The sequence below is a fragment of the Macrosteles quadrilineatus genome, unplaced genomic scaffold, assembly GCF_028750875.1.
Source record: "Macrosteles quadrilineatus isolate MER2022 unplaced genomic scaffold, UCM_ALF_1.0 Scaffold_1__1_contigs__length_201487025, whole genome shotgun sequence".
In the NCBI taxonomy this organism is placed as follows: domain Eukaryota; kingdom Metazoa; phylum Arthropoda; class Insecta; order Hemiptera; family Cicadellidae; genus Macrosteles; species Macrosteles quadrilineatus.
In genome coordinates this window covers 35,987,131-36,010,542 of record NW_026542594.1, presented here as the reverse complement: position 1 = coordinate 36,010,542, position 23,412 = coordinate 35,987,131, and the positions used below count along the sequence as shown (strand labels likewise).

At 40.4% G+C, this 23,412-nt stretch overlaps 1 protein-coding gene across 8 annotated transcripts in view; it reads left to right on the top strand.

Moving 5' to 3' along the window:
- LOC128982747 (peroxisomal acyl-coenzyme A oxidase 3-like) overlaps positions 1-23,412 on the top strand; it is a 177,620-nt gene that overhangs the window by 57,980 nt on the left and 96,228 nt on the right. For all 8 annotated transcript variants that reach the window (XM_054401695.1, XM_054401699.1, XM_054401698.1 and 5 more), the window contains 2 exons: positions 10,649-10,796; positions 11,161-11,335. In XM_054401695.1, the coding sequence (XP_054257670.1) occupies positions 10,649-10,796; positions 11,161-11,335 (323 nt within the window). The remainder of the gene's footprint in view (positions 1-10,648; positions 10,797-11,160; positions 11,336-23,412) is intronic.

Below are 23,412 nucleotides of genomic sequence, written 5' to 3'. Positions count from 1 at the left end.
TTGTTTACGATCTAAAATGAAATCAGATAACCAGCTTTGTATTATTCCTCTTATGCCATATGCTTCTAATTTGTCAATTAATATAAATGGATCGATAAGGTCAAAAGCTTTGGACAAATCTAACCAGACCAGTGTCTAACCAGACACTCCTGCCACATAGTTTTCACTCTCCAGGCCATTGACTATTGCTTTAGTGTGCTGGTATAATGCTATATCAGTTCCTCTTCCAGTGACACGGGACCGTGTGATAAACCGGATCCCCGAGGACTACATGCGAAGGGTGCTAGTAGCTCGCATCGGGGGTGGCACTCAACAACTACGAACGGACGGCCACCACGCAGCTCACTGAGGCGGACGGGGTAGTGACACATGTCCATGTGAGAAACCGGACACTCAGGACGTCAGCGACGAAATACGTACGAGTAGGCTCCCCGGCTTTAGTACCAGTATTGAGCGCGCGGGCTGGAAAACCTAGGCCGCGGTGAAGACCAGGTGAGGATGGCTGAGCCCCAGCCTACGACGACGAGTGGGGGGGTGGAACGCACCTCAGCCTGTAGCCGTGGTCGACGGGTGAGCTCGAACCCTATGCTACAGTGGCGGGTTGAGTCGGCTAAGTTCAAGGTACCGCGACATCACGAGTCTGTGTGCAGAACCAGACAGACACCCAGGACAGAGGCTGAGACCGACGGGACCGAGGACTACCGGCTGTAGTCTCGATTGGGGCCACGATGGACACCCAGCCTGCAGTGAAGGCGTAGTAGCTGCGACGTTAGGTGGGTGATCCGAATCCCGACTACAGCGGCAGGTGGAGCTCCCCAAGTACTGCTACGACCCTGGGATCTGTGTGTTGAACCAGATTCTCCTGGGACTACATGTGGACATGTAGACGATTCGGGGATGACGACTAACGAAAATGGAAGGTCATCACGTCTCACTGCGGTGGAAGGGGCAGTGACAGGGGTCCGTGCGGTGAGCCGGATTCCCATACGACGACGACAACGACAGGGGTCCGTGTGATGAGCCGGATCCCCACGATACGACAACATCGACGAAGTGTCCCTGCAACGAGCAGGACACTCATACGACGACGACAATGATAAGGGTCCGTGCGATGAGACGGATTCCCATACGACGACAGGCACGAGCAACGAACAGAACACATCATACGACGACAACGATAGATGTCCCTGCAACGAGCGGGATACTCATACGGCGGCAGAGACAGGGGTCCGTGCGATGAGCCGGATTCCCATACGATAGTGTCAAACCCCACGTAGTACGTCACATTTATGGCGTCCGAACAAACGACGGCAACGAAAGGTATTTCTGCAACGAGCAGGATACCTATACGACGGCAGAGACAGGGGTCCGTGCGATGAGCCGGATTCCCAGACGACAGCACCGACAGGGATCTGTGTGAGAAACCAGATGCCCCGACGACAGCGTTGACGAATGGGAAGTACGACTTGACTCTGCAGTTGCATCGACGGTGGTTACAACAGACCCAGCTTGCAACGACTGCCAGGTGAAGCCGGATGAGCCCCAGCCTACTACGACGAGTTGGGGGGCGGAATGAGCCTCAGCCTGCGGCTGTGACGACAGGAGGGCGACAGTGGACCCCAGGCTACAACGGCAGACGGAGTCAACTCATACTTGATGTGCAGAACCCAAGTGCCTGGCTGGATGTCGTGTGCTGAACACGAAGACGATTTCAGGGGTAGCGACTAGCTTCCATCATAGACTAAGCAACACAAGTAGACTCCTCATCCCATTGTAAATTTTGAAGCCTTTTTTTGTGTCTAGTTCATGTACGTCCACACTGATCGCTAGTGTAGACAACATTTTGTTTCTATTATTTTAGGGTTATTTTCATGATTTGTGCTTTACTATTTGGTTATATAACTAGGGGACCAGTTATTGTTCATTATTATATTGTTTTATTAGGTTAAACGAGGTTTTAAATGACTGCAATAACAAGAAACAAATTGTAAACAAAACATAACCTCTGTAGTTGGACGTACAGAACTAACAATAAAATTGGCTTCAGCTGTTCCTATGGATGACTAATCTACTAAGGGAGTATGTTTAATTATGCTTCCATGGAAGGCCACCACGTCTCACTGGGGTGGAAGGGGCAGTGACCGGTCCGTGAGGATTAATCCGGACTACGGCGACATCTGTGTGATGAACCAGATGCTCGAGATCTCCGACGTGGTAAACCTCACCCAAGGCGACGGCATGGCTGAGCGTGAAAGTAACATCTTGACGCGAACCCTGGAAGGCCAACCCAAATCTTCGTACTGAGGCCTATCTAGAAACTAAATTGGCTGTATAGCACGTGGTACTTAAACCTGGCATGTAAACTAGTGTTATATGTTTCAGTGTGGAAAAGTACGTCACATTATGATGAAATGCCCCATTATCAAGGGTCCCCGTGTGTCAAAACATTCAATGCACTCTTTAAGAGTTGATCTGTACATATCCCAATCCGCCTTTCTAGGATTCCTGAACTCTATCTTTTCCAAGGAAAAGTTACCAATGTTCAATGTTGAACATGATATGTCCGTGGTCAGAGAGGGAAGGCTCCTGGGATACCCTCCAATCCAGGATTCTGTGACTGATCCCCACATTGGTTATAGTAAGATCTATTACAGATTCCCCAACCCTACTATGAAAAGTTGGTTCTGAACCGACATTAGCAATCATTAGACCACTAAAGGCTAAGTATTCAAGAAGTGCCTTATCTCTTGAATTATTGTCCCTACATCCCCAAGCAGTGTTGTTGGAGTTGGTGTCACAGCCCAGCACAAGGTCGTCGCCGGTTCTGGCCGAATGCTCGACCAGCTTCCTGACTTCTTCTTGCGGAGGCTGCGTGGGCTCGTCTTGTGGCATGTACACTGACGCAAGTAGAAGACGCCGTCCGGACTCCTTGCATTTGGTCTCAACCGTCGTGATGTCTCTGGAACAAAATTCCAGAACCGACACACAAATGGTGTCATTACTAGTCCAAATGCAGGTTCTAGGATTGCGGACCTGAGCCGAGATTATCTGACCTGACACCATTAGAGACCCCCATTCCTGTTATTTTGCCATCCCTTACCCAGGGTTCCTGGATAAGGGCAAAGTCAAGAGCCTCACCCGCTGTACTCGCACAGAGTACCGCAGCGGCAGCTTTACTGTCCTGTAGGTTCGCCTGCAGTATTCTGATCGTCATCAGGAGCACTTGAAAGAACCTTGAGCTGAACCCTAGTTATGCCCAAAAAAATCCTCCAGCCCCAGTCCCTCAGGAACTTGGCACTCCCGCAGTCAATCACCAGAACCAGAGTTTGGTGTTCCTCCTCTCGCCTGCAACTGACCACTCTCCAGTCTCTGGTTGACAGGCCAGGGTTCAGCTTCTGGACAAACTCAAAGATATCTTTAGGATCCTTCCTGGCCAGGATCCAGTCGGTACGAAGAAGGGCTTTGGTGGTACGCAGGAGATCTTTATGATCCCCCACAATCACACTCGGCCCCCCCACGCCCACCGGACCCAGACCAACAGCCACCTCCTTGAGCCAATCTCCGGTCTCCTCGTTTCCGCACAAGACTGCGAGGGCACCTTTGTCCTTGTATGTAGGTTTTTAGGATCTGCTGAGGAGTGGCGGTCATAATGACCGTCTCAAACAGCTTCTCCTGTAACAAGCAAAATTGTTCGTCAGTGAACCTATCATCAGGATAGTTCTCCGGAACAATCGCCATCTTCCAGCCCAAAAGTTGGTCCTTGAAAGTCAAGTCCTTGCTGGCATCACCCTCTGCAGCGCTCCTTGGCGGCGGGGGTGGGACATCCCACCTTCTCGGCCGCTTTGGGGTCTGCTGAGTCAGATGCTGCTGTGGTGGACCTGAAACTCTACGCATAGGAGAAATACCGGAAGCCCCTTCACCAGCAGGACTAGGAGTTTCAGCCTGCCCTTGGATTTCTTGTATGCAGCTTTTGAAAGCCACGTACCCTCGGCCTCCTTCCTTGCCCTAACCTGTGTCCTCCACACACTAGGGGGTAAAGATGGTCGTTGTCTACTCTCCTGTTCTGGAACACTTGCACATGCCTGGGTCTTTACGCTCAGGTCCGGTGTTGCCACCTCAGAGGTAGAGCCGAGGGTTAGATTAGAATGAGCGCTTGAGTCAGCCACACTATCCTCCAAAGCCCTGTGTGCTTCCTCAAGCATTTGAATGTCGTTACCAAATTTGGTGGAGATCTTTCAATGAGGGAGCTCCTGGCGAAAGCCTCTTCGCCCCCCTCCACCCTCATCTCTGAAACATTGCCTGTTAATTGTTAATTTGCCCTCCCAAGAATCCATGGGCAAGCCCTCCATGATGGAGGGGTGGGATTCACGCCTAGGCGCTGACCCACCTGGGGTAGTTACTGTCGTTTTATTACCAGACATAATAGCTTCTGAAACATACCAAGTTAGCAGTTTGAAGACCCTACCGTGTTCCATACACTCCACCCATCAATACCTACTTCAGCACCGCTGCACACATACCAGAACTGGAGGGCAGTGCAGCAGCCATCCATTCACTCCGCCTGCTGCTCAATTGACACTCAGTCCGGACCGGTGTCCATCACCTCTGCCTCAGGTCATACTAGTGTCGCTGCTCCCCGACCCTAGGGCAGACATTCACTCTGCCACCATAGATGGCTTATATCTGCTTACTTATTTCCTAATCAATGTATAATCAATGATAAAATCATAGAGTAAATCAAATAACCTCATAGTTATCTATACAGACTGTCCCAAAAGTCCCGGACCGGTTTAATATTTTCAAAATGACAACAGATAAATCAATAAGATTTGGTACATCAACACCACACCTAAAAATCTACTTTTTTAAGGAAATATCAGTTTTCTGTCACATCATGGGGACGTCCCGCAAGGAGTCAGAAGAAAATCTTAAACAGAAGCATAGGTTGACATGTACATCAAATTAAAGGTCTTTACTAGCAGAATATAATGCCGCAAATTTGAACTCAAACGGACAACCGAGCCAGGAATGACAGTGGTACGAAGATTAATTTAATTTGCATTGCTATTATACGCTTACTCCTCAGGGGGCGACTCTAGGAATCGGAAGAAAATTTTTAACGTAAGCATAGGTCAATATGCACATCAAATTAAAGGTCTTCACTAGTAGATTACAAAACCGTAAATTCAAGCTCAAAAGGACGCCTGAGTAAAAAATGGCAGTCGTTCAAAGATTCAAAATGGCAGATTCAAGAAATCTTTGAACGGTTGCCATTTTGTAACGGATGATCCTTTTAAGGCGCAGTTTCCGGCATTGAACTCTGCTAGCTAAGCCCTTTGAACTGATGTGCATATTGACCTATGCTCCTGGAACGTTTGGGGTGCAATGACTTGAAATAAAAACACCATTTGGGGAATTAAATAAAACCCGGCCGACTACATGTTTACGGTTTGCTGGAATCTCGAGGACTGGAGAGCAAGGAAACTTTTGGATCGGCGGTTAAGCGTGGAGGGAAAAGTGGCGTGATGGGTTGTAGCCAATCCGGGAGCTTTATTGAAATCATACGATATGACGTCACAGTCGCCTGATCGCAGTCAGGACACAAATGCAAAACATATTGCCAACTCTTTATAAAACAAATCTAAATATCGTAAAAATGGCAACATTATGGTACATTATTATTGTATACACTACAGCTCCTATTTAAGATTTCCTTCTGACTCCTTGTGGGACGGCCTAATTATATGACAGAAAACTTTTAGTTCCTTAAAAAAGTAGATTTTTAGGTGTGGTGTTGCTGTACAAAATCTTATCGATTTATCTGTTGTCGTTTAGAAAATATGAAACCGGTCCGCGACTTTTGGGACAGTTTGTATAAATAAAATTAGAGTTTTGTCTGTACATTGCTCAGAATTATATATTTTTAGGTTATTTTTACGTGTTATACATTAAAGAAGCAGAAACGAGTCTTATCTCTATTTCTGTCTGTCTGTCTGTCTTTCTGTCTTCTGTCTGTAACACTCAAGATGGCATTTTACGCTATCTTCTCCAAGAAAACATAGATCCAAGTCATTTTAATGTATTCACTGGATTGGCGAGAGTGTCTTTAGCCATTAAAATATGGCCTCATTACTTTGTAAATAAAATTACGGACGTTCAAAAATGCAGTTTTGTGCGATTTTTGTAAAGTTTTCATCCAATTTTTATCACATTAACGAACAGCTGTTCGGTCAAGATTATTTTTTCAAGCTGTCACTATATGTTTACAAATGTTGTTTACAAATACCGCAACCATTTCCATTTAACATTTTTAAAGAAAATCCTAACCAAGTGAGATTAAAAACGTTTTTCTTACATAACGGATAAAATTAATCGCAAGTGCAATAATATAGTGTAGCCGTAAATGAAATTAAATAACTAGGCATCATCCAGGTCAGGAACCAGAGATTCTTTGTGTATAAAATTGTTCTTGAGTTTTGATAACCAGAAAGAAGACCTTGAATCAGTTTTGTATACGGCTGGGTGAAATTTAAATTTATTAATGATCGTCTCCAATAGCTTAGAAACAAGGTTTCCACTCATTGACGTTCAATGGCGGTTGTGTTGTACAGTAAAAAATCACAACTGCAATAGGTGATTGTAACAGAGGATTGCGAATGATGTTAAACTCGCTTTTCCAATGTGTCACTTTCTGTTCCTACCATTGACATATATAGTCAATATTCCTACTCACCGTGTGATGCAATCGCTGGACCATACAGCCAATAGGCCCATAGTCCATCTCTTGGGTACGTACGCCTACCCAATTATTCTTAACAATCTTTTCGACGACGATCCTTAATACCGGTACTTTTCCCTAGAATACACAACCTACCTACTTAAGAAATTAAATTACAAACGTCCAAAAACCCAAAGTGGTGTGATTTTTGTCACATTTTCTTCTCATGTTAATATATATACCAATCATTGTTTAGAGAAAACGTAATCTGTTAAAAACAAAAAGTTGTTTGTATAAGGTTTTTTTTTTCAAACTGACACCGATAAGTTCACATTAAAAGTTGTTTACAATTAAAGCAATTAATGGAAAATAACTTTGATTGCCGATAACTTTTTACGATAAAACCAAAACCAAGAGATCAATAACCTCAGGACTTGATTAACGCATATATTTGGTCGGATGTACTGTAGTTCTTAACAGTACAATCCTTAAAACCACCGTCTCCTTACCAATATCCGGACGGCAGCCAGATCTCTCACTGCCGACACCGAGTCCCATAATACTCAAAGATATCTTTAGTATCTCAATACCTTTTTTTGAAAAAAAAGCATTTTTTTATGTTTTAGTTAGTGTATAGGTTTTAATATTATTTATTTAGCTGTGTTGGGGGTGTCTGTGTTGGTAGCAGTGGTTTGGTGACATGGGCGTTGATCGGTTTTTGGTGCTGTACTGGTTCTTTTCCTTAGAACCGTTAAAACCTAGCAAACTCCCTAATTAAGTTCTGTATTTTTGTGTCGCATTAATGTCCTTATTTCTCAGTGTTTCACGGAAAGGACAAGAGCACCTTGATAGTGAAAATATCAACCCAAATAAAGTGTTTAATTGTGAGGTTGAGGTAGTACCTTAAATACTTTTAACCATTGTGGAAAGCAACTTTCAATTATAGGACTACCTTAGGTCTCATAGATGCCTTATAGATCTATAAAGCATTTTTCAGTTTAATCATTGGATTTAACATATGGACCAACACGATCCGGGTGACATTTAATTAAAGCATTTGTTTTGGGGGCGAAGCATTTGTTTTGGCTTGAAACTGTCAGATACTGTATTTGCGAAGGTTTATATATAATAGTTTTGTCATCATATCTGAAAATATGCAAACCAACTTCTGTTCTTAATATAAGGTTTCAACTGACTAGGATAAAATCCCCTTGCGAAGAACGGGCACACAGCTAGTATAGAATATTTTTATATTTAACCAGCTGTTAGTTAAAACAAATTATATTGCACTAAAACATACCGAAGTTTTTAAAGATTGCTTAAAAAAATAATTTGATCATCTAGTATTGTACTATGTATATTAAATTAATCAGTCATCCTCTTACCGAAGAATTGAACGTATCAATGATTAAAGCATTACACATAGTATAAATAAGTCAACCCTACGTATGTCTTTTATCCAAATGCTGAATTTGTGTCGCAAATGCTGAATGTTTACAGCTGTTACGTTAAGCAAATGGTATGATGCCAAAAGCTAGTATAGAATGTTAGCGTCGGCTGCTAGACTTTTTGAAAATTAAAACCTAATTTCTAAAATACCCCCGCCGCAGCAAACCTGCCGTCTAAGCGAATTTCCATTTGGCCGAATTGATTTTCAATTGATCTATTTAAATAACATTAGGTTTAACGAGTACCTAGGTTTGCTGCTACAAGGAAACTAATAAAGTAGTGTGTTTTTAGTAAAATATTGATAGCTTACTATAAAATAAATAAATTTGCCAAGTTTGATCAAAATATATCCATAAACAAGCAAACTACAACATTTTACAATATTCTCCATAAGAATAACATGGGAATTTTAAATTTACAATTTTTTTAGTTTTCTCCGTAACCAATAACCGTACAAAAACACTTTGATATACTGAATTGTTTGTTTTTTTAAGCTCTTTAAGAAGGTTTAGAGAAAAATTGGGAAATTTTGTGTTTTGAGGGTAAAAAATGAGAAAAACCAATTTTTACCCCATAAAACCCCCCATAAAACCCTGTTCCCATGATCCGATCATGCTGGATCGCGAACTCATTCAAGTTTATCCCGCCTTACATCTTCAAACCAAATTTCATCAAAATCGGATAAAAATTACTCAAGTTATCGTGTTCACGGACACATATATATATATATAAATCTATATATATACCTATATATATATATATATATATATATATACATATATAAAAATTTGAACGAATGGTGTTTTTGGCCTCTGGGGACATTAAAATGAAAAAGTAAATCGGTCCCGGGCCTAAGTCTTACCATGAGACCTACGGTAATAGCTACTTCCCTATAGGGAAATTCGCTAAAACTGAAAACCTTAACTAAACTAAAATTATGGCTTCGACATTCCCTAGTTCTCAAAATTATCTTTCAATCAACACAAAAATCAAGAAAATCCGTCAAGTGGTTGATTCAGAATCGTGAAATAAAAAAACCCTGTCACGTTTTAATATATAAGATGATTAGGCCTCATACTGCATAAAATTACAAAAAAATGCATATTATAGTATTAACACGTTCACTGCGTTGTATATTTTTTGTGTATTATTCCAATGGTGTGTCTATAATTCTCGTCCACTGTGATTACCCAGGTGCTATACAAGACCCCGAGATTACGTTACACAGTAATCGTTTGCGCATCATAACCTCACAAAGAAAGTAGAGAGAGCGCTCTGTGTTTGTTTATGTGAACCAGTACAACGTTAACAACCATCATTCAGCCCAGGAATGAAATATGATGTAATTGTGCGAGACCCTGAGATCTCCTACCCCACAGCTGTAATTATTTCATTATGTTCATTTTTTATTTATATTAGTTCTTTTCTTTTTATACATTAAAACATTATGAAACATATCTATTTTCTATTAATTTACCGTATTTACAAATTCTTAATAATCGTAACCGTAGTTAAATAGTTAATTTATCTTTCTATTATCACCTTTCATAATAATGTGTTTCCCCATGGCTGATTTCAGGCTAAATAAAATAACAGTGAGTGGAGTAGGGCGGGTAGAAGGGGAGGGTGCGACCTTGAAGCTATTTTTAGACTTGCACCACTTCCCAAAGGGCTGGCGAGAGGGATTCCAATCGCAGGACAATGATACAAAGTTGTTTTTTGGGAATTCCTTGCCCTGTTTGACTTTTGATTGTATTTTTCCGCGTAGGAACTTTGAATTATCAAAATATAATTTGAATTAACCACAACTATTTAGCATTGATTTTATATGAAATGCCATGGGAAATATTCTAATTTGAATTAAGTTAATGCCATGATTTGCATTTTTACATCAAAATACAACATTGCTATTATAATTTTTTATTTTAACATTGATGATATTTTACGTCATCGACCCTTATTATGCATCCGATATTGCAATTTCAGAAGAGAAGCACGTTGATAATTATACACTTGTTGAATACAATTATTTTTTAAACCTATAAAACATTAGATAACTTGTAAATATTAGGTAACTTTCATCCACCCATTCAACAAGTTTTCATGGTTACTAATCACCCCATTAGCCTCCTGTGGCGCTTGGAACAACTATTTATGAGAGGTCACGTATCGTTATAAAGGAAAGATGTATTACTTCAGTTTGTGACAAGATCTATTTATCTCGTTCATTTCATGTTTTACCAGCTGTTTCATCAATAAAAAAATATTCTGTATGTAAAAGTTTCATTTCCTTAGGATAACTGTACGGTACGCTGAAATATCAATGTCATAAATTAAGGGGAAAAGCCAAATGATGGGTCCCGCACTACAGGCTGGGTACGATACGAGAACTCGGGATCTCGTAACGCAGTGAACAAGTTAATTGTCATAATTATTACTTAAAATACTGGTATAGTAACCAAATTTTCTTTTCTCATGCAGATTATCGGCTGTTTTGCCTTGACTGAAATTGCACATGGTAGCAATGCAAAGAATATGCGAACTACTGCTACCTTTGATAAAGAAACACAGGAGTTTGTACTTCACACTGAAGATTTTGAAGCTGCTAAATGTTGGGTAGGAAATTTAGGTATGTTAGTCAGAATTAGATTTTGTCTGGAGTGTGTTAAAGTTAAAGAATCTTTGTATTTCTATGTTTTAAATATATAAATCATGTGGAGCTACTTAATCAGCCAACCACCTAACAATAGCTACAACATTTTAGTTGTCAGGAGTATTAATCCTTGGTGTGACTCAGGGCATTCTTAGCATTTTGTGTTTGAATAAATTTTATTTTAAAGGTAATGGTATCGAATATCAATTAATTTAGGCATAGTATGAAAAACAAAATACAGCAGAAAAGTAGAGGTAATTGCAATATTTTTAAGGATTAACTTATATGAATATTTTGCCGTTCTTCGAATTACCTCCTCATGTTCATGTTTCATAAATAGGTCAAATGGCTACACACGCTACAGTTTTTGCGCAGTTGACCACTCCAGATGGACAAAATCAAGGTCTTCATCCTTTTATCGTTCCCGTGAGAGATCCCGATACACTTTTGCCCTACCCTGGTATTACTATTGGTGACATGGGCGAAAAAATAGGCTTCAACGGGATTGATAATGGGTGAGTTCAACATATGGTGTATTATGCAACGATTTACTCCATAATGTAATATAGCAGGGGGTCTCAAACCTACCAAAATGAATTTGAGTGTTGTGCGCATATATCAGTTTTGCGTCCCCCTGAACCCAAAAAAGTTGTTTTAGAAGTGATGTATGTGTGCGTGTGTGGATGTGAGCATTGTGAGCACACCTTTGTTCCAATTTTGATTGCATAAGGGTACTAATCCATTGTATCTCCAGGTAATATTTTGGAAATCTTGATTTTTAATGGTGATTTTCCAATAAAAATCTATAAAATAGTTCAGTAAAATCAGCTCAAATGGTTTTTGTTAAAATTTAGTATGTTATACCTCTTTTTAACTCCAAACAAAATGCTATGACCCCCAAAGTTGTAAAAATAATAGTTGAAAAGCTATTTAAAACTTTTGTGATTTTCCCCATAAAATATCATAGTTACTCCCATAGCTTACAAATGAGGGTTGTGGACAAAGTATCACATACATAAGTATAAGTGGTGAAAGTATATGTCAGGTTAGTGATATTACTGGTATAGCGGTATTTCTCATTACCAGTAAGTGAAAATTAGCTTTTAACATGTAGTGATGGAGGCATCTAAATACACATCTTCCTAGAGGGATATATTTTTTTTTAAGCAATCTTAAGGACAGGTCCCACAGAAATTGAAAAAAGTAAAAAAATCTCAAAAAATTGGAATTTTGTTTTTTGGCCTACTCAATTTTTAATTTTTATATTTCTCTAAAGCCGGGTTATCCTATGCGTGGAAGTGGAGAGCGGAGAGAGGAACGCGGCGAGCGGACTCCACTTGTCTTAGGTAATTTAATGTTACTGTTTTCCTAGAAGCGGAGCGGAACACCATGATAATCTCTTTTCCGATCTCCGCGTTCCTCTCTCTGATCTCCGCTTCCGCGCCTAGGAAAACCCAGATTAAAGGAGAAACACAACAATTAGATGTAAACATAAATGTTTTATGGAAAACGTTGAACGTTCTACTTTTGTTACAAATCCGATAAAAGCGATTCATACATCTTTTTTGGAGTTTTAAAAGTGGTATTTTCATTTGTTTTAAGATAGTGAGTGTGGGTAGAAACATAGACAAATATAATAAATATAGACCATCAGCTGTGCTGCGGTTAGCATAATTTCTGGCGTCCACCGCTAGGTTTGCCGTGTAGTTACAGCGCACACTGCTGCAGCGTCTGCTGGTCGCATACGGCTCCTGCGCTCCTCGCCTGCAGCGGTGTGCGCCGTAATTACACAGCACTCCTAGTGGTGGGCGCCGGAACCTTCCTTTGACAGTCTATATTTATTCTATTCTATTTGTCTATAGTAGAAATGTCTAGAGTACCTAAAGTGTCTTTCAAAAACAAGAAATCTGCAAGGTGGAAAACAAATAACCCAACATGCACAGTAACTAAAAACTTGCCTATGCCTAGGCCCAAATTGGACAGCCAGCAGGACAGAAAACGTGCGATTCCCGAAAGTAGAGAAAAACCATGACTTAGTTTACTAAAAATGCTAAGGCTCAGAAAGTATTAGAGATTCAGCGGTCAAACTTTGAATGCTCGCTCTTTACATATACAGGGAAAAAGTTATGCATGGGCTTTCAATTATCTAAAGTATAAGTATTTATCATTATTTTAATTTTTGTGTAATACTATAGACAAATTTCAAAGTTTCTTTTATTTTGAGAAATTGAAGAGATAATATCTGAAGAGATAATTTCAAACCAATGCATAACTTTGTTTGCAGTAGTATAATCTTTCAAATTACACTTAAATCATGTATCTACTACTTGTAGTTACAAAGCCTGAACATTTTGTAAATACCCCCGCCGCAGCAAACCTGCAGACTAAGCAAATTTCCATTTGCCTGATTGGATTTACAGTAAAATGTCTGCCTACTTAAAAATATAACATTTATTTCCTATTTAAATAGAATTAGTTTAACAAGTACTTAGGTTTGCTGCATCAGGGAGGGTAAAACTGTTTTTTTTTTGTAAAATGTTAATAGTTAGTAATAGTCCCCTGTCAAATGTACATATACAGGCTCCCGTGTGCTCCTTAATGAGGCAGGTGTGGGAGTAGTCTTAATCTCTTCGTTTGACCTTGGAGAAATACAATTTCGATGGTGGCACTCTTGAAAATGGTGCGTTTGAACGCTGTGGGAAAAAAACAAAATGGCCGCCGTCGCAAACTTCCTTTCTTACTTATATCAGTAACCGTTAGAGTTATAAAAGAATTGTCGATACCAAAATGTAGCAACTTCAAATCTGCACAAAAAAGATTGTTAAAGTTTTTAGGTAGGATACACCATTCTTTCATAAAACATAATTTTATATTTTTCATAAATAAATTAATCAGGGTGGAAGTAATGTCCCAGGACAGTTAAATATTTCAAAAAGTAATAAAGGGTGTTTCAGTAAAGCGTAACGGGCTATGCAGATTCAGATTCTATGTGCAAAAATAAGTCGAAAATGTTGTATGACATTTTTTTCGATTTCGGCTTAGTTTAACCGTAATCCGCCATTTTGTATTTTTTGAAAATAATTGATAACTCAAAAGCTCTTGGAGATATTTTTATGAAACTTAGTATAAACTTTAAGTCTACAACTATAAACATTCTCCGAAAAAATCTTTGATCAGGCTCATCGAATTTCAAAATGGCGGCCATTAAAATTTTTTAAAGTCAAATTTCATGAAAACCAGCAACTAAAACAAAATTTTGAAACACAGTATTGTAAAGTCCTTTTTATTACAAATCGAACAACACTTTATTTGCCAAAATCAGATAATAAATAAAAAAAGTTATGTAACTTTTATTATGTTTTTGTCACTAGTTTCTATAGAATTTAACTTTGTGATTTCAAAATGACTGCTATTTTGATAATTACTATTAATAATAAAAGTAACATAACTTTTTTATTTATTATCCGATTTTCGCAAATAAAGTGTCATTCTATTTGTAATAAAAAGGACTTTAAGTAATGTGTTGCAAAATTTCGTTTTAATAGCTGGTTTTCAAGGAATTTGGCCTTACAAATTTAAATGGCGGCCATTGTGTTTTTTACTCACAGCGTTCAAACGCACCATTTTCAAGAGTGCCACCAACGAAATTGTATTTCTCCAAGGTCAAACGAAGAGATTAAGACTACTCACACACCTGCCTCATCAAGGAGCACACGGGTGTACATTTGACAGTGGACTATAAGAAATAAAAACATTTTCCAAATTTGATCAAAATATGTTCATGAGCAAGCAAACTACAACAGTTTACTTGTTCTCCATAAGAATAACATGGGAATTTTAAATTTTTTTTTTGAATTTTCTCCGTAACCATTAGGTGCATAATAACGCTTCATTATACTAAATTATTTGTTTTTTTAAGCTCTACAAAATGGTTTGGAAAGAAATTGCTAAATTTTATGTTTTTTGGGTCAAAAGTGGGAAAAACATATTTTTACCCCATAAAACCCCCCGTAAACCCCCGTTCCCATAGTCCAATCAGGCTGGTTCGCAAACTCGTTTGAATAAATGTAGGTTTACATGTTTATACCAAATTTCATCAAAATTGGATAATTTTTGTTCGAGTTATTGTGCTAACGGACACATTATATATACAGGGTTAGTAAAAAGTGTGGAGACCCCCTGTTATTTTTTTAACGGCCCATACTAGAAAAACTAAACTCGGTACACCATTATGGCATGTTTTGAAGTACTTTTTGGGCATAACAGCCACTTGGTGTTCATCCCCAAAATGGGAGATTTTGGGGGAAACTAAAAAATCTCAAATACAAAGACCCATCGAGTGACCCCTCATTTTGAAGGTCCTGATAAAAGAAAACCAACAATGCAAATTAGAGGTCTCTATCTCAGTTCAGTACAAAATGGCAGCCAATTGAAATTCTCATAAGTTCCCAACCCCAAAATGGGGGATTTTGGGGAAACTCAAAAATTTTAAATGATAAGCCCCATCGAGTGACCCCTCATTTTGAAGGTCATAATAAAATAAAACGAATAACGCAAACTATAGGTCTCTATCTTAACACAGTAAAATATGACAGCCAATTGAATATAAAATTGCAAGTTATTTCCGATTTTTTAAAGATTTCAATCAGCTTCCATTTTTTACTGGATTGAGATAGAAACCTCTAGTTTGCGTTGTTACTTTTCTTTTACCAGGACCTTCAAAATGAGGGGTCACTCGATGGGGCTTATCATTTAAAACTTTTGAGTTTCCCCCAAAATCCCCCATTTTGGGTTTGGTAAGCAAGTGGCTATTAGGCTTAAAAAGTACTTCATAACATGCCAAAAAGCTGTGTAGAGTTTAGTTATCCTAGTGTGAGCCGCTACAAAATTTACAGCGGGTCTCCAGACTTGGAAAGCTGTAAGTTAAATTTAACTTCTGAGAATCTCAATTGGCTGCCATTTTTTACTGGATTGAGATAAAGACCTCTAGTTTGCGTTGTTGGTTTTCTTTTACCAGGACCTTCAAAATAAGGGGTCACTCGGTGGGTCTTTGTATTTGAAATTTTTTAGCTTCCCCATTTTGGGGATATACACCAAGTGATGGTTATGCCCAAAAAGTACTTCATAACATGTCATAAAGGTGTGCCGAGTTTAGTTTTTCTAGTATGGGCCGTTAAAAAAATAACAGGGGGTCTCCACACGTTTTACTAACCCTGTATATACTAGCAGAGAACCCGTCCTTCGTACAGGTGTGGTGTATAAGTATACAATGCTTATTGCAGTCATACTCGTGCTTTGCGTTTGCAATGGAAGAGAACACGTACGTTGTAAGAAAATTTTGTTTACTATAATTTACTGTATTACTATAGTTTAATATAACAGCACATCTAGTACCATAGCCATAATGTTCTACTTCTGCACCGAAACAATAGGAAAAAGTAAAGTTCTCATAGTTTTTTGTTGCTGCTTAGTTGTACGCAAATTAGCTGTTGTCATAAATGCAAAAAGAATTAATAGTGCTGCACCCTGTTGGTAAACCTTATAACCTTTTAATGCAAAAGAATTCATAGAACCAACTTATGTAGTTGAAACAGCTGAAAAAATTCTTTGATTCCTTTTAAATATGAATACTCACAACACAAGGTTAACATGGGAAATTCTAGAGCCACTGTGGCGGAGCCCGAAAGGATTTTTGAGATAAGAATATGTCTATATGTTAATTGGGAATGTGAGCTATTATCATACCAAATTTCAACCCAATCCGATCAGTAGTTAATGCGTGATTAAACTTCAAACAAACAAACACACAAAATTTCACATTTATAATATTCAAATGGAATTGGATATAGGTTCTGCTATAAGTACTCTGCCTTACTCTACTTTGAAGAAACTCAAAATTAATATGAAAATGTTTCATACTCAAGAGCAGCTACGAACATACACTCGTGAAGTTTTCAAACCAAAAGGAGTTGCTTTTGTACATTGTACATACAAGGATCAGAAATTTAAATTTACAGGCAAACTTTACATTGTGGATGACAACCTTGACGCAATCTTTGGTCGAGATTGGTTGCGAGAGGTACAGTTAGACTGGGCTGAACTAAAGGCAGTACAACAATACCCAAAAGTAGTTGGTCTTGATAACCTTTTAGAGAAATTCAAGGATGTGTTTGAGCCAGGTAAGATCGGTAAGATTCCAGATCAACTTGGACACTTACAACTGGTCGATGGGGCTCGTCCAGTGTTTATGAAGCCTAGACCTGTGCCGCACGCATTGAAACTGAAAGTCAAACAAGAACTTGTCCGTTAGAGGAAGCAGGAATAATTTTGAAGACTCAAGAATCTGAGTGGGGAACACCAATCGTTCAAGTAGTCAAACCATGGAGATGTAAGAATATGTGCGGATTACAAAGTGACAGTAAACAAACAGATCCAAGATGAACACCACCCTATTCCCAAAATTGAGGACATATTCGTCAACATGAATGGTGGAAATTTATTTTGTATACTTGATTTAAGAAACGCTTACCATCATTTGGAAATGGACAGTGATAGTGCAAATATTCAAACCTTAAGCACGCATAAGGAACAGTACAGAGTACATAGATAGATTAATGTTTGGTATTAAAGTTGCCCCTGGCATTTGGCAAAAAACAATGGACAAGACGTTGGCAGGCCTAGAAGGAATACAGTGCTTCTTTGACAATATTTATCAAAGAAGAAGAATGCATTCAGGGAAATTCGGGAGAAGAACTTCTTTTGCATTTGGAAAGTGTCTCAGGAAAACTGAGAGAAAAAGGCTTAAGACTCAATCGTGATAAGTGCAAGTTTCTCCAGAAAAAAAAACTATTTGGGCCATGTCATTGATGAAAGGGTATTCATAAATGTATGGACAAAGTGGCTGCTTAGTTATCTAAGGCAAGAAAACCTGAGAGTGTAAGTGAACTCCGGGCATTTTTAGGTTTGGTAAACTATTACAACAGATTTATAAAACCTCTACTGAAACCCATTACATAAACTTTTACAGAGTTTTGAACAAATCAAGAAAGTTATCTCTAGTGATACTGTTCTATGCCACTACAATCCAGATTTACCACTTGTATTAGCAACAGACGCATCTCCTGTTGGACTAGGTGCTGTTATATCACGCCGTTTTCATGATGGGTCTGAGAAACCAATTGCTTTCGCCTCTGGAACGTTGACGAAGCCTGAAGAAAACTGTAGTCAGATAGACAAGGAAGCAACTGGCATCATTTGGGGCCTTAAAAAGTTCTTTACTTATTGTTCCGGTCACAAATTCACCCTCGTACCCGACCACAATCTTCAACCCAGAAAAAAGTCTTCCATCCATGTCTGCAACTCGACTGTTCAGTTATTCTCATTATTTATCAGGCTTTGATTACAATATTGAGTTCAGAAGATCAAATGATCATGGAAACGCAGACTTTCTATATAGATTTCCGACTGAGACCCTAAAAAGTAAAAAGTACCTGCATTGACCAGATTGATGATTGTGTGAGGTACCAAATTTTAAGGGGGGTAAAAACGTATTGCTAGTCAACAAACACCATAACTTACCCGATTTTTATCCACAACATCCTACTCTTAGGCCTATGTGTTGGCCATAGCTTGAGCTATGGGCCAAAGAACGTAGGCCTACTTTTAAAAACAGTGAAGTACACAAACACACCCACAACTACATATTTATTCATAACTAGCTGTGTACCCGTTCTACGCACGGGGATCTTATAATATTCAGTTGAAACCTTCTTATATAAAGAACAGCAGTTGGTTTGCATATTTTAAGATATGCTGGCCAAACTATTATACATAGCTTCATTTTATGTTGTTTTTTGTTGTTCCGGATCGGTATGACAATCAATAAAAGGTTAAATTACCTCTGTGTCTGCCGGTCGATCCTATAACGGTAGGCTTACTTTTATTTTTACTATCTGATCTCGTTTGCATGGCTCAATCACGTCCTGGTTGAAGTTCGTTCGCTACGCTCACTCACCTGTATGTTGGAGCTCGTTCGCTGCGCTCACTTTCCTTCAGGTTAGCTCGTTCGCTACGCTCACTTGCCTTCAGGTTAGCTCGTTCGCTACGCTCACTCGCCTCCAGGTTGCAAATTAGCTGTTGTCATAAATGTAAAAGAAATAATAGTGCTAGTGCTGCACCCTGTTGGTAATCCTTGTAACTTTAATGCTATTGAACATCACAGAACAGAACCAACTTGTTTAATTGAAACAGCTGTTAAGATTCAATAATTTCATTTCTCATAAGGTTAACATGGGCTTCCAGAAATTCCACGTCAAAAATCGACAAAAACTTGATTTTCAAGGGTTTACTGTTAAATATCTAACTGTCTCATATTCGATGAAATACGTCTAAAACCATCTCATATATGTATAGTATTTGGAAAATAAGTTTCAGGCGGGACAGTGCTATAGTTATTGAGGAGTAGTTGTAATAAAGTGCGTATTTTAGCGTTACCAAGAGAATGACAGATAGACAGACAGACAGACAGACAGACAGACAGACAGAAATTGAGATAAGGTTTGATTCGGTTTCTCTGACCTATGAAATGTAAAAATAACCAAAAAGTTCATTATTCTAAGCAATGTACAGACAAAACTCTAATTTTATTTATATAGATAGCACTCTTTTTCACCATACAAAGTTAAACCGACCGATTTTACAAGTATTTATCACCGACGACGACGGCATAACCTTAAGCTGGTGTTTGTTGACCAACGACAGACGACAACTAGACCGAATCCCCGATCAGCTATTGGCTAGTTTCCAAAATCACCACCGGAGCGCGTAAGCCTCGACCGAGGAAATCATGATTTGAGCCGGACAAGATTATTTGCTGTTTGACCACCGACTAGCTCGCACGAGTCACGAATACGACAACGACACTACGATATTATTACGAAGGTTAGCTACCATACTAGTTAGGCCCCCTTTTATGTTTTACGTTATTTCTGTTTTATCTTACGCATACTTAACTTATTATACCTTTTCGTTTTCTTAATATTCCGTTTCGAATGATCTAAATTTAATATCTTAACTTGAGTCTTGACCCGCCAGTTCCTGCCTGTCAGTGACTAGCGGAGGATTATCTTACGGTTGGTTTTAAATTAATTGTCCACGAAATTACATTTGTTTCATCCGCCTAACGAATTATTACTTAAATTATTATAATCGATTCGACGTTTTAATACCCCGAGACTTGTCGTCTAAGTTCTAAACCCCGTCTTTAGCGGGTGAAAGAATCAAGTCTTGGGAGCAGGCTGATTTGAACAATCAGCTTCGTAAATTAATACTAAATTTATTTTAAATCATCTCACGTTAAATTATCGGTCCAGTTATATTAATTAGGCCTCGACGACTCTGTAGGGATTGGGTTTTACGTCATATTACATTCTATATTATTTACCTAGACCTTTAGTTAATTATTTTAAAGTTCATTACGAGTAATTGAATCACATTGGCTTCAGATTGAATACTCGTCGGCCCTACAGAGTCATTCTAAAAGTTAGGCAAAATTCTCCAAAACACTTTAGCGAAGGCTGGGATGATATAGCTCCAACTGGGCGTCTGCAGGATTTCCTGAGCGCTTCTAGAGCTCTGAGCCTTCGATTAAATTTTAAATAAATTGATCAGTCAAAGCCGTGACAACTTCGTATCGACCCCTGGATTTTTCTCGGCTCCTTCTGAGCACTCCGGGGAAGAAATTTGAGTGTGGCTGGTTCTAGGGGTAGGCCTAGCCTGACTTAGGTGAATACTAGTTTATTCCCCCCCCCCCCCTAGAATTTTGCGTCACAATTGCATCATGCTAAGTGTGTCGAGAAAAACAAAATGCTCCATAAAAAGAAGTGAACTATCCTTGGATACCAGCTACTAGACCTTGGGAAAGGATTCACATTGGTTTTGCTGGCCCTACAAATGGACTTTACTTCCTGTTAGTTGTGAGGTGTTTATTTACCTCCGATTTGCTCGGGCAGCTCGAGGCTCACCACCCTCAGCTTCCTGTGACTTCACTTCGGCCGTCTCCTGCGTCAGTACTAGCCCTCCGCCGGGAGCTGCCTCCTCTCGACTGAAGATCGGGGCATATCGCGGTGATCCATACGATCTGAAGCTGACCGGGTCTACCGCTACGTCCACCACCTCCGATGACGAGTCGGACGCAGTCACTGTCAACCGGGATAAGTGAGATGGTTGAACACGCCCTCCGTACCGAAGATCTTGTTCCCTAGGGACGTTTACTTCCAACAGGTCGAACACTTCGTCCTCCAATCGTCTCCGTCGTAAGGCTGTCGCAACGTCACGACGCCACCGCTTTTCATCGACTTGGAGTTTCCCGAACGGCGTTGAAAGCGAGATACAAGAAACACAGGCGCACACAAATATACCCGTTGACTCCGACTTCTCAGGTCGGGGATAATCACTCGGCGTATCTAGAGATCTCCAGCTTCTCTCCTCTAAACAGTCTCCCTGTTCTTCAGCTACCTTCGCTAGGAAAGAGAAAACGATTCCCATCTCTCGACGTCGACTGACTAGTGACGGGTCATATGCGCCGATCGTCGCCGAACCAGGCCTGCAGACCACTATGGCCCAGAGCCCCTTACCATCTTCACCACTTAACAACACAGGAAATAACAGCAGCGAGTGCGTTAATACGTCCATTCCCGCCGTTAACGGACGAGTACGCTCAAATCCGCCGTCCGCCCATTCTTGAAAAAAACTCACTGGGAACGCAAACACACTGGGTAGACCAATGTAAAATCGGCTCCGCCTCTCAATCAATCGTGAAAATGCATTCATTACGTGGGGGTTCAACGAGCACCCAGGATGCAAACAATCCATTTCAGTCGGGCAAAGCGTAATAAGAGGTCTTATACATGCCATCGTGCGCAATAACTACTAATACACTTTAGATAAAGCTGTCTCATGCACAATACACTTCACCAAGCACTACCACAAGCATCTAAGATAAGATATTTGAAGCACAAGCAGGGTGCGAAAGCATGCAGAGCGTGCACACGAAGCAAACCTGCGAAAGAGAGTTTATTAATAAATATAAACTAATAAAATACGACAGGGAATCCTACTAAAGTATTATAATGCACTAGTCACAACCGCAACCACAAGCTAAGTATCACACAGAAATGTAAGTTTGGTGAACTAAATGAAACTACTATGAGTGGAAATGCACCTCACTAAGCGATAAACAATAAAACTGGATTAGAACTCTGACCTACTTATCATCCGAATGGAAAGGTTTAAGGTCCTTTACATGGGCCACGGTGGTTTTACCCGTTGCCACGTCCTTTATCACGTACAAATTATACCCTCTCCTTTTGCTCACTATAAAAGGACCCTCGAATTTCGGCGCGAGTTTGCTCGCGATCGCGTCGACAGCTGACGACAGTACATGGGTCCGCTTTAAAACCTGTTGACCTATTTCGTACCGAACGTCACGCCTTTGTAGATTATAAGATCTAGCCTGTTTATCAAACGCAGCTTTAAGATTCTTCTGAGTGGTGTCATACAGCCTCCGGAAACGGTCCATACGTTCCATATGTATGTCAGCCGGCGTCGGCTGTTCACCTCTCCGACTGGCGACGAACAGCGGGCCTCGAAGTGCCGCAGGGAGCCTAAGTTCACGCCCGTAACACAACATCGCAGGGGTACACTTTGTCTCCCCAGAGGGGAGGTAATTGCCCGGTGTTGGAACCGGCACTTCAGGTAGACCACAAGCTATGGACGACTGGACAAGCCAGCCTCTTTGGGTTTACCCAAAGTGAGAGTACCCAGTGACATTCCCTCCATTCAGGGTGGTGGGGGTGTTCAGCTCTGCTAGTGTTGATTAAGTTCATAGATCTTTCACCTGCCTGTAGCTTGTGGTTGTGACTGAGTCCTACCTGTCGTGTACGACTGACATTTTGTGAGGCATATCCTCGACTTTGGAAGTAGCCTCGTCCTGGGAGGTGAAATACCTAGCCCCCAGAGGGGAGGTAAATGCTCCGTGTTGGTATCGGCATTTTCAAGTTGGCCACAGACATGGACGACTGGGCATTGGGTCCCAGTGACATTCCTTTATCCAGGATGGAGGGGTGTTTAGCTCTAGGAGAGATGGAAGTACATCATAATCTCTAACCTACCTGTGTCTGTGGTTCTTTGAGCTTCGGCCTGCTTGTTGTGTGCGACCAGCATTCAGTGGGCAAATCCTCGACTTTGGAAGTAACCTTTCCTGGAGGTGAAAACGGGCAAGTACCCGCAGCTCACGGGGACACTCAAGGGCAACGTAACTTTCCGCAGTGTGAGGGCAACGGTTTGTAGGTACTTATGCAAACCAATCCCTGTCTCTGAGCACGGACGGTATGGTTATCTTGAGTGTGGGGGGTTCTTCCCGGAACCTCAATTGAGTCAAGGGTGTCGCCACCTCTGGTGGATAGGTTCATCCGGGTGGGTCCCACTTCTATACCTGCCTCCTTTTGGGAAACCCTGATGGCCTGGCAGTGATGTTGGGTCTGACGGGCAAACGAAGTAGATCGGGTGCTGGGTCCGAGCCCGCCAGGGGTAT